At 41.4% G+C, this 12,601-nt stretch overlaps 1 protein-coding gene across 5 annotated transcripts in view; it reads right to left on the bottom strand.

Annotated features, from left to right (window-relative positions):
* RAPGEF6 (Rap guanine nucleotide exchange factor 6) overlaps nt 1–12,601 on the bottom strand; it is a 106,076-nt gene that overhangs the window by 25,822 nt on the left and 67,653 nt on the right. For 4 of the 5 annotated variants that reach the window (XM_072348275.1, XM_072348278.1, XM_072348276.1 and 1 more), the window contains 11 exons: nt 11,701–11,859; nt 11,009–11,161; nt 10,373–10,537; nt 9,103–9,210; nt 8,574–8,777; nt 7,751–7,859; nt 5,538–5,781; nt 4,694–4,851; nt 3,631–3,645; nt 1,828–2,068; nt 370–753 (listed from right to left, as the gene is read on the bottom strand). In XM_072348275.1, the coding sequence (XP_072204376.1) occupies nt 370–753; nt 1,828–2,068; nt 3,631–3,645; nt 4,694–4,851; nt 5,538–5,781; nt 7,751–7,859; nt 8,574–8,777; nt 9,103–9,210; nt 10,373–10,537; nt 11,009–11,161; nt 11,701–11,859 (1,940 nt within the window). The remainder of the gene's footprint in view (nt 1–369; nt 754–1,827; nt 2,069–3,630; nt 3,646–4,693; nt 4,852–5,537; nt 5,782–7,750; nt 7,860–8,573; nt 8,778–9,102; nt 9,211–10,372; nt 10,538–11,008; nt 11,162–11,700; nt 11,860–12,601) is intronic. The other variant, XM_072348277.1, reaches the window with a different exon arrangement.

Below are 12,601 nucleotides of genomic sequence, written 5' to 3'. Positions count from 1 at the left end.
CGCACACTGAAAAAGCAACACTGACTGAAGAAAGGGAAACCGGGTGCTAGAATCACAGAAAATGGCAGCGACTTTCAGGCATGTTTCTGGACTTCATCAATCAAATGACGTTCTTGTCCAAATCTTTTCTTTCCCTGCTAGGTAATGTGAAAGAGGAGACTGTCACACACAGACACTGAGCTTCTGAGGGGAAGGCAGGCACAGAACGCAGTGACAGTGGTCCACACTGGTAGCTGAAAAGCTCAGCACTTCCCTTGACACCACCCCACACCACTGGCAGTCTGTGAAGATCTGCCTTTTTTTCAGCTCGCATTAACAGAGCTGCCTGTGACACCACAAATCAGATCTGACAAATGGGAAGCGCTTTACCTTATAACCGCAAACATGGAATTGAAGTTCTTGCACTCTCGACAGTGCAGGGCAATTTTAATAAAATGCTTAATAATCTTCATCCTTTTGAGTTGGTTGGGCTCAGCTAAAATCTCCATGGCAACCCAGAAGGTCTCTTGATTTATGACATCCTCAAACTGCTTCAAGTGAGCATTTCCTGTTTTGGAGTCCAGCTTGTAAAGGTCATCGATGTACTCTGTAGGCTCGATGTTACGAAATAACTCGAAGTCTCTCATGGAAAGCTGAGTGGCCACCTCAATGGTGCTCAGCTGTAGGAGGGAAATTTGGCTCTCTTTCAGCAGCTCTTGAGCATCCTCATCTGAGCATAAGGTTTCCGTCTCCATGTTGTTTTTCAAATAATACCTAAGAACAATCGAGTTGCAAGAGAACATTAGAGATGCTCTTCAGAAGGAGCACAAAGACACTGAACCACAGCCAACCAATGCAGACTGTACTGACACCACAGTGTTTGGAGGAGAGCATTTTCACCTTGCGGGTGACAACCGAGAACAAGAGGCAGGGACAGCATACCCTTTGTTCATTATGCACCTCATCCTTCAGCATTTCAAAAGCTGTTTCAGTCTACCTCTTTGCTCATGTTTTCTGTGCTGGACTCAGTAGCATGCTGCAGCTTTCATCTTCAAAAAAGGGCCAGTTACTTTTCCATTGGTAAATTCTATGTAAATAACACTTTAAATGCACATTAGTCTTGAGAAATCTCTCATTTATGTATTTCCCCATTTCTTAAACAAATTGAATGTGGTTTCTAAGGTAAATATAGTGTGGCACATTAACATTTACACAAAGCTCACAATATTCAGGAAATGAAAAGGTATCTGGAAAATTAATTTCCATGGTCCAAAGTAGGTTTGCTTTCAGATACATAGAAGTTTATTTCTCATGAGTTCTCTCTATTGCCCAGCAGAGAAGACTAAAGAAGTTTTTACTTAATAAACTTCTTTCTGGCATGGACCGGGTCATCAGATAAAGGCGAAGCACTTTACATGTCAGAAAACATTTGTAACAGTTTACATAAAAATGGAAGAATTTATCTCAGGTTAGTATCAGTTCATTGCAACATGACATCACTGAGAACAGTTAATTGCATGCTTTAATCCTGCAGTGCATATGGAAAGTGTCAGACGAAATACAAGGTTTTCTTTCTAAGTGAAAGCCACTATATGTTATCCTGATTTGCTGCATTTAGCTCTCATAAAGAGGGTTTGCTGTAAAGTCAGTGAGGATGTTTTTGCTTAAGGAAAAGGAAGGTAAAACAGGAAGAGAAGGAAAGAAAAGGAAAGCACTACTGACATTTACTTGCTTGCTCTTCTAACAGACACCCATCCATCTTCTTTAAAACATCATGCCATTCTTTGAGATGCTTCAAACCTAACAAGCAAACAAACCCCAACCGAACCCCCAACAAGGCTGTATTACCTCCCATTGAGCTGAATCCTGTCGGCCAACTTGGAGAACTGATCTGGAAGGCGGCGCTGCTTGATGACCCCCTCGGGGCTGACGGACACCTCGCACAGGGAATACGTCTCGGGGGCTCCGGTCAGGTTGAACTCATTGACAGCGTGACTCACCACCTCCTTGGCCGTGGTGTCTTTGCTGATGATGATGTAACAGCTCTGCTGGTCTGCTTTGAAAACTCTTATTACTTGGTCTGGAATATCTGAAATAACAGAAGAAAGCCTTTAAATTAAGATGTTACTTTTCCTGTGGAAAGACAGGAGGTTGTTTTCTGAATCATTTGGTCAGTGTCCATTTAAGTATTCGGTCTTTGAATGGAAAAAAAAGAGGACTTTCACCTCGCTACATTTCCAAACCTGAATTAACTTCTATGTTATCCCATGAACACAAAGTATGAGACATCTACATCTACATATCCAATGACTGTCCTGTACATGGCCCTTCTCAGCGTACATCAGAATCCTTGGAGGCATTGCTCCTCTTTTGCCTGTGATCCAGAGCTGAGTGCCAAGGTGCTCCTCCCAGGGAGGTGCACATACTGTGGGCAGGAGAATGCAGATGAGAAGGGGGACCTGGTGGCATCTGTGAACCAGCTTTCACACTTTTACACTCCCTCTCTCAACCTGAAGGAACTCAGCAGCTGCCAGCAGCTAATTCTTTTGCTTGTGCCCCTATTTATAACATATTTTATGAATTATGTGACCCTATTTATAACATATTTTATGAATTATAAACGTGTCAGGGAACAGTTTTATCTGGGGCAGACTACAGCATGAAGCAAACATCTAAAGAAATACATGTTCAGTTTATAAATTGACACTTGGAAATAATTCTCTCCATTACAGTTATTAGAGATTCTCAAAATATTACTGATTGGCAAAAATAAATAAATAGATAGATAGATTCTGAGGCAAATGTATCAGTAAGTGCCACAGCAGAGATGCCCAGGGCTATTGCAGAGGTGCCTCCTGCTCTCTCTGTTACTTGCCCAGCCTTTAATAACCTTGGTGGTAAGAGCCACATCCATAGACAGAGGCTGGTCAGGCAGGGCATCCCCTGCCAGAGGGAATCATTTGGGAAATGTCTGCACTCATTAAAATCATCACAGTTTAATACAGGAGCCAAAACATCCATACCATGTTATTAGCATACCTAAAAATCACAACACACTCAAGTTTAAAGCCCAAACTGAAATGTAAGTTTGAAAGAAAAGAAATGCCATGCAAACATGATGTGACTTGTAAATAGCAGGTGATGGAAACAAGCACACGTCCATCCCATCACCTTTACTTTTAAGCAGGTAAATATTAGTACAAAGTCCTTTCCTACACACGATCCAAGTCCTGACTGGACAGGACGCATTTCCAGTTTGCATGCACAAATTTTAGTTAGACAGAGTTCAAAAGCAGAACAAACCCAACCTCAAACTGTGTTATCATCATGTTTCCATAAGAGGGATGCAAGTAATTACATTTGTTTAAAGCAAGATCCCAGAGAAGTGAAGCAGCCTGCGTGATATGTCTTTGAACATATCAGTGGCAAAAGTGGGAATTAAATGAGCCATTCTCTGCTTCAGCCCAGCACTCTGCCACGAAGCTACAGAGCTCAGAAGGAGTGCCTATGGACTTTCATTAAAGGGAAGCTCGCAGGACACATGACTACCCACTGCCCAGACAGTATGACTGCACCAGTGCAACGTGTTATGTTATCAGGCAAGCCATGCAATATTAAGGCCTTCAGGATGCTGTACGTCGGGATACTTACAGTAAAACCCAACAGCTGCGGGCAGGAAAAAAAGAGAAACACTGTGTCAACACCAAGTCAAGATGAAGATGTTTACAAAACTCAAAGAGCATCTACTAGATGGCCAGGAATATTTCGGTTTTCTCTAGCATTCAAAAATAATTGCATAGTTGCTACAGCAAACTTGTGAAGGACCAGTAATCCACTGTTCATATTATGCAGTAACTTGTACAGCAGTAGATTCTTCTTAGAGAACATGTGAGTAGCTCTCTCCTCTCTCATGTAGACAATAAGAAACTGGGTCTCCAGAAAGAAAAGGAACTTATTTGCTATGGATATTTATGCATTTGATAGCATATATTTGTTCCTCTTAAAAGGGAAAACTGTAAGTTTACATAAACATAAGCTGTAGCCAGAAGGCACTTCACGGAATTTATACTTATGCACAGAACTCATATCTGAAATAGGGAAACGTGATTCTGACTTGACATGTTTACGGGCAGCTGCATGTAACAGCAAATAACTCCTGCAGCCACCCTATCTACTGCGTTCCTTCAGTAACAGCAATGGAAGCCCAGACTGCAAATCTCAAAACACTTCTCAGTTTTTAAGACATATAACTGAATGACCTTAAAGTCTGAAAGACATTATATAAAAAATAATGTAATAATGTTGGTACCAAAGTTGTCTTCTTCTATCCACAGAACTGTTTGAAATATATACTAAAAGATGGTGGATGGAGAAATCGAGTCATAAAAGTATTGGTATTGGGAAAGTTGATAACACAAGACAGGTGCAGAGGATGACAACGTGCTTCCACCAGCACTATCATAAATCAAAGACGTTTAGGTGGAAAAATGTATGTATTACTTAATTTATTTACGAGCAGCCAGGTCACACACTACAAAAAAGCAAGGAACAGAGGTTTGGGCTGTCTGCATTTTCAGTGCATTGCCAGTTTGGACCTGGTAGGGTCACAAGACAAAGAGGTAACCGCACTCAGTGTGCCTGAAGCTGGCAGAAGGTGTAACTTTCCTCCCAAAACCAACTGCCTCATAGTTACCAAGTTCATGTCCCTGTTTACCTGAAGGATTAGAGAAATCCAAGATACTCGTTGTAGGCTGCAGCAGGTCGGGGCTGCTGGATGAGAGTGTCCCAGGAATAGGCATGATGGCCAGGCTGTGCCGGCACTGCCGCGTCCCAACGATGCTGTCATCCTGCGATTGGCTCACGCTGCCATCACTGCAAAACAAATAGGTTTCAATCAGGTGTTTTAAGTTCCACGTGGTCATCTTGGGATGAGTGAACCTTGGGAAAAATAACTGCAGTCAGATGTTTTCATTAAATGCTGTAGGCAAGCTTTAAGAACAGAGACCAAGGGAACGTGTACTTGAAAGTCTTCACTGGGACAGTTAAAATTATTCTGGGTTTGTTGTGCAATTCAGAAGCCCTCACTGTGGGCTTCCAATCTTGGAAGGAAGCATATAAACAGGAGGGGGAACAACTGTTTATGAGGGTGGATAGTGATTGGACAAGGGGGAATGGTTTTAAACTGAGACAGGGGAGGTTCAGGTTGGATCTTAGGAGGAAGTTTTTCACCCAGAGGGTGGTGACGCACTGGAACAGGTTGCCCAAGGAGGCTGTGGATGCCCCATCCCTGCAGGCATTCAAGGCCAGGCTGGATGTGGCTCTGGGCAGCCTGAGCTGCTGGTTGGTGACACATAGCAGGGGGTTGGAACTGGACGAGTACTGTGGGCCTTTTCAACCCAAGCCATTGTATGATTCTATGATTCTATGGTTCAGATTTACTACATTTAAAAAGAAATAAAATAACAGTAATAATAAAAAAAGCAACAAGAACGTGTCTGAAGACACAACACAGCTTTAATAAGGAATGGCTGCTGTTCAACCAGGAGAGCCCAACGCACCTGAAGAGTTTTGGAGGCAAGATGCTGAATCGAGTCTTGTCTAAAATTTTCCTGATCCTGTTTCTCCCACCAGATACGGTGTTTGCTTTCAATTTCTTGTTTCCTTTTTCACGGGGGAACATCTGTTCCACATCTCCAGGCATATCTGGGATGGAATAACGGTTGTTTTTCTTTTCTGCAATTTTCGGAATATGTGGGATTCCATTCTTCTCTTGCCCTATCCTGCAGAGCAGCTCCTTAAACACTGCAAGGGAAGATACAACCATTGTGATTTACCTTTGCACATCTAAACCTTCGTGCTGCATTCTTTCTTCCCCTCAAACCTTTGGTTTCCCACATACCTGTAGAAAAATTAAAGCAGAATCCAAAACAAAAAGGTAACTCACTGCCAAAGCAGGCTATAGATTACATTCTAATCTTGATTCTAAGGGGGCAGGTCTTTTCCCATATAGGGTTTTGCTGTGGAATTCCTTGGCAGAAAGTGTAACCCCAAATGTTTAACAAAAAGCCATGCCCCATTCTGCACAGCACGACTCTCCTGGCTACTTTCAGAACAAGCACAAAACTCAGCAAATTTAATGAAGATATCCTAGCCTTCACAAACGCAGTCAGATCAGTAACAAGGAACCTCTACATTCACATCAATCTCCTCTATGTATTTCACGGCTGTTATCGTCTGCATCTGTGGTAACAGTGCAGATGCATCCTGGAGAACTTCAGGACAGCTGGGAATTTTCTTTGTTCCTTCATTTTCCTTCAGTAATACATAAAGTGCATCCAACCTCCTACTGCACTTATCAAACTAAGGCAGTCAATTACTGACACTCCCAAAAGATAAAAAGGGGGAAGAAAAAAAAACGGCCTTCATTGTTTCTGTTTTTTCCCACAAATAAAAGGTAAAATCAAATTGTTCAAACTGGTTTATGGTTTTTTTCCTGTTTATTTTGGGGTGTTTTATTTTTCAATCTCTGAGGTCACTCGTGTCACAAAATTGGTACTTTCTGTTGAAAACTTGGTACCAAGAGAACACAGCGCCGTGCAGAGCTGATCTCTTAGCCTTACAAACAAGGCACGAGGGACTTGATATACTTGACTGTGGATATACGTATACATCCACAGTCAAAGTGCTTATTTCTATGATGTGACACAATTTGTGGCTACAATCCTCCACCATACAAACTCAAATCTAAGAATGGGGATTGCCCATTGCCAATACCAGGCACTTAGCACCCAATGAAAAGGACAGAATCACACATACTGCAGTTCAGAACACCTTCATGACATGAATTCATTAAAACATATCAGAGAAATCACCTTGAAATTGTATCAGCTTGCAGGAAGAGGTTAGAACCCATTTGTATGTAGCCATCACTGCCTCATCTACAGCAATGCTTTATTTTAGGCCAGTTCATTAGTCTAGTTGACTGATTACTGCAGTTCTGTGCTGTCATTAGAGTTACGATAATAAACAACAGCTAAAATCTTAAAGCTTTTTACCTCTAAAGTGATAAACAGAAAATCATAACTGAAAAGAAAACTCATAGGGAACACAGGCAGGTAACCAGTGGAAGGAAACACGAGAGGGTAAGCACCATTAGCTCTCAGATACCACTACAGAGGAAGGATCTGTCTGGTATGTACAGCCTTGTTCTTTCTGTAGCTATGGTTATTCTGTTTCCTGAACAGGATTATGGAAAGAGAACAGATGGTTTGAATGAGAGTTTAAGGAGGTATTTATGTGTTTATATTCACACTGACAATTAAAAGCTAACATTTATATACTATACCACTTTTTATATTCCCTTATCGATTTGAGATATAAAGGCCATTTATCCTATTGTTCTTCCTGCCATCATAAAAAGTTTTATGAAAACCCAGTTTGACATTTTTGCTGTTTCTTGGCAAAATATTTTGGCCCAGCTCCTTTGGCTCAGCGTCAGCCGTATCGCATGCAGGGACACTAAAGCTGCTTAAGCAGCCGTTTGAGGATTTCTCAGGGAGCAGAGCACTGGCTATGCTGGCTCAGTGCCACCCAACGTGCAGCACGTGGCACACCCTGAGCAAACGGAGGCACAACGAGGGGACTCCTGTGTGATCTTTCAATCCTGGAGCAAGCGGGAAGGAAGGTGAAATCCTGCTGCACTTCTAGAGCCAAAGAGACTGGAGGTTTTGTGCACAGACACAGAGATGTATCACCTATGAAGTCTACTCACCAAAAATGTTTGTTTTTACAGTGATGGAGAGATGAGTATTGTTCCTTAAGATTTCCAGAGCTTTTGCAAACGTAATATTCTCAAAGTTCTGTCCATTTACTTCCATTATCTTTAAGGAGAAATGCAAATTGAACTATCAGAACAGCTGTTTATAATGGAGTTACTGCACAACAGTTACAAATGTAAATGCGACGATACAAGGATGTCAAGTACTTGCCAGAAGTTATCACACCATCTTTACAGTAGTTATACCATGAAAGCATTCTTTGTAAAATAACTGTTTTGATTACTGCACTCAAGTTCCATCCTGTAAACCAGCCAGGAACTCCATTCCTACCCATTAACCACTTTAACCAAACTCATCTTCTGGGACAACCTTCTTACATTTAGAATCTGCACCTGGAGGATCACCAGCTGCAGATCTGGGATTACAACCAAAGGACAGATCGACTACAGGGCCCCAAGACTCCCCCAGCTCCACACTGAACACCCGATCAGAATCAACACAACAAAACCACGTGATAGCTTCAACCCAACCATATCTCCTCTAAGAAGGTGTCCTAAAGCCACCACAACTTGCCACAGTTTGGCTTCTTTTCCCCCCATTCTGTTTTTGAAATACTTTAGATGCTTTGAATCCTATTTAATAGGAAAACATATTAAACATACAAACCTAAAGTACTACTTTTTTGCTTGCTTTCTTTTTGTTCCACTCTTATCTAACCATCAACAGTGTGATCTTTTTCTTGGAAACAATGCAGTTGGCTAAACCAGATTTCTCAATGAAGAGATGGATGTTTAAAACTAACTTTACACTTCTCACCTGATCACCACGCTTAAGTCCAGCTTCTGCAGCTTTACTGCCCATTTCCACAGTCTCGACAAAGATACCAAAACCTTTGTCACTTCCTCCAAGAAGGCTGAAAAAGAGAGGTGAGTCTCTAGAAGGCTTTTGCAAGGTAATTTGTCTCCATTTTGCCTTGGCAGCACAAGCAATATTCAGCAATCTGAGATGGCCTTTCATTTTCTGCAACACAAGAGACGTGAATCTGAGTGTGATGTTTCTTTTAGTAGAAATGTATAGAAAAAAAAAGTGACAAAGAAATTATGATTCTACGTATCCAGATCTTAATAAACCTTCTGCAGTGCTGCAAAGATACATAAATGAGCACCAGGTGCACTGCTTTAGTGAGTGCTGTATCTAAATATATGTTTTAAAACAAATACACCCATGTTAAAAGCCACCTATTCAGTGTTTTGTTATGGACTACAACGTGTTAACCCTTGCAAACACACTGGAAAATGGAAATGCATAGCAGTACAGTATGACAGCTGTCCTTCTTCACTCCTACCGTGTTTTCTAAGTTCTTTTCAAACTCTTCTAGGAATCGAGTCATGGCAGGATCACCTTCAAAGTCATTGAAATGGTTGTTCACCCACAGTAAAACCACCCTGGTAACCTGGAAAAAAAGCATACATCAAAATATGTTTTTTCTCCTACAGGCTGTAATCTACAAGCAAAAAAAGAATCCAAGGCCATGACAGAATAACACATCACAGATTAATGCATTCCTTAGCAAAAGCCATTTGCACTTGAAATCAACTCCTGATTTCCCTTCCTTGTGGAGATGAAAGAAAACAACAAGTATCAGACATCTTTGTATCTGGCTGATTACACCCCCCAGTACTTACTGGTGTACTCATCCACCTTCAGTTCTCTCTCCCTTTTGCCTTTCATAAAACAGATCTTTTTAAAGCCTCCTAATTACATCCTCTCCCAGGAAGTTGTACAATGTAACAATAAAAAACTTTCTTCTAAGTTCTGAAGCTAATTGTTTGGGCTGCATTTATGTGTGATACAGTTACTGCCATTCACCACAAGCTCAACCTGGCAACTATTGCATCCTTCCCCACTGTTAAGAAATACTAATCCAGGGCAGTTTCTCTTCTAAAAATAATGACTTCCTCTTCTATTTGCTGAGATCGCTTTCTTTTAGTTTCCTTCTTTGCATTCATTTTCTTAAAGAAACAGTCGTTGCCAGAAGAAGTACATGGAAAAAGGGAGGAACAGTAACCACAGTGAAGGAGCACAGCCAACGTCTTCCACAAAATCCCACACTGCTTCCATAGTTGTGCTTCAGCTCCATCTCGAACACATAAAACTGATGGCCAAGATTTTTACTGCTACCATTTTCAACAAACTGGATATGAACACAAGTTCCAAACCATGTGAGTTTTCCATACAGTTACACAGAGCTGAACACGGTTCTATTCACAGAAGAGTCATTATCAGTAGCACGGTTTACTCTGAGTACAGCCTGCATGGTAAGCTGCTCTAATAAGATATGTTCAAAATACTGAGAAACTCCACAAGGAAAAATGATGGAAGGTGAACACAAAGCTGCTGTGAGAATGAAGGCGATACATCCAAAAAATCATGAATAAAATTTCCCTGAGTTGCTGGTAAAAGTAAAACAAATAAGTAAAAGGATTTCAGAGAGACAGGCATTGGAATCTGAACTCAATTAAACAGGAGATCATCCTGCAGAAGAGGAGCAGTGACGCACCTCACCTTGCAGAGAACACCATACACGTTTGTGACCCTCAGAGGCTGGAACCCACCTTATCCCTGAGGCTGTCCACTGTGAACCACTCCAGGAGTTTATTCCCAACTTCCAAGGGGCTCGTTAGAAACGTTCGGTACGTCAAAAGGAAATCTTCGATGTAAGTTGGATCCACAATAGAATGTTCTTCTATCAAGTGCATGATGAGCCGCTCAGGTGTTGCCTTAAAAACGGAATGCAAATACAGCTGATATCTCCTGCCAGCACCTCTCTCAGAGAGTCCCTTTAGCATAAGGCCATGTTCCAAACTTCAGTTTTGGAAAACTCAAGGAAAGAAAAATACACTGATCTATTTAAATCAAGTCCTCATGTTCCTCCCAGACCATTTTGCAGCTTGTAACTGGCCAGAACAACCTGCAGCATCTCACAATTCTGTTTATTACAAACAGTTGAAGTTTTTCTACCAGACAGCAGAGCCCAAACCACCACACAAGGAGTGCTGTCAGTACAAGCCCCAGAGGCCTACGCTGATTAAAAGACGTATGGAAGTAGAATTGTAGAACAACTCCTTAGAATTAAATTTTCAAGGTAAGGCAGACAAAACTGAACACGAGTTCCAGATTTAAATGAAATGAATAAAGGTTTAATTACTGAAGGTTTAACAGATTATTAGAAAGAATGGGAGGATATTCACCTTGATAACAATGTGTCCCTTTCTGGTTCCACTGCGATCCAGCTCCCTGTGTTCCTTGACCATAACAATTTCTCCTTCTTCCTCAACCTTATGAGTGTTTTTTTCCACGTGGTTCAGAATTCTCCAGTAGTCTTGCTGGGCTATACACACAAACTGTCCCAGACAACATGTGATTGTTAATAAATACTCAAAACATGAATGTATCCTCATGCCCCATCTCTGGGCTGTGCTGACACAACCACCATAGCACAGTACTTGTTATTAGCACCAGTCTGTTCTGCCCAGCTATGCCAGAAAGTTATAAATAGAGGGAAATAAAACTGATCAGCATGTTATGTCTCCAGAACGTAATGATAATCATCCAGAGAACAAACTCTGCAAAAGCTGGGTATGGCTGTTGTCTGTTTATCTGTTCTTACTGCACGTCAATCACACACAAAGCACAACTAGGGTGAACTAAGGCTATGTTTCAACAGAAAGCAAAACTTCCTGTTTCTCACACAACAGCAATGTAAAATACATCTCTGCTACTCAGTGTACAAGTCTAACATAAGCAGAGCCCCTGGCCCATCCAAAACCAACCTCCTTTCTTCTGCTCCTGGACTGAAGATCATGCCTTAAGAAGAAAGAAGTTTGCTGTCTTTTATTAAATGTTTAGAAATATAAGCTAGGTGTGCAGATTGTCATCTTACCTGACAGTCATCTACTTTGGTTCTGACCACTCCATTCATGTACTGTTTCTCCAAGGAGGGAGTGATCCCAAAACTATTTCCCATACAGAGGCTCTCACTCTTCCCATCAGGGTAGCTGATTTCCACCGTGCCATTTAAAATAACATACCAAGAATCGAGCTAGAGGGAGTGAAAAACACATTTAAGAAGTGAAGCTCATTCAGAAGATTTGTATAAACTGTTCCAGTGCTCCCATCCCAGAAAGCTTTATTTTTGCAGTCTCCAGTTTGTTGCCACCACAGTTTTGCAACATATAATTCACCAGAAATGCGTACTGTAGAGCAAGCAATAAAGCTGACTGAAACAAGAATGCTTTTCAGCATTCTTCATTCATTTCAGTACTAATTCAGTGGGGAGCAATGCTGATGAATAGATTGCTTTTTAATCAGCGTGCTAATTGCTACAGTATATTTATACTATTTAACGAGCATGAGGGCTCTTCCCCCCACTTGGTCACTACTGGAAACAAGAGCACATTCAGCACCCACAGAGCACTGATGGGCTGCAGCCATCCCAGATCTCCGGACTGAAGGACAAGGTGAGGCTGCAGGTAAGAATTCAGAGCACCAGTGTTGGGGGTCCAACCACTGCCTAACTGGCAACTGCTTCCAATGCAGATGTTTAGGTTATGCTACCTACACTGCTGTTCAAGGATCCACATCCATGATAGTGTGTAAAAAAAAAAAATAAACTGTAAGAAGGGAGTTATTTGACCAATGGAAATCATGCATTCCTCTGTATAAGTCATCTCTGAATTAAGCTCGTAGATTTTAGCACTTAAACTGGTAGTAATCCACAGCATAAATTACTGAATGCTGTTTTTGTTGTGTTTTGTTTTCTTATTCCTGCACTCAACCACACT

This window comes from Excalfactoria chinensis, chromosome 13 (assembly GCF_039878825.1).
Source record: "Excalfactoria chinensis isolate bCotChi1 chromosome 13, bCotChi1.hap2, whole genome shotgun sequence".
Taxonomy (NCBI): Eukaryota; Metazoa; Chordata; class Aves; order Galliformes; family Phasianidae; genus Excalfactoria; species Excalfactoria chinensis.
This window is presented reverse-complemented; position numbering and strand designations above follow the sequence as displayed.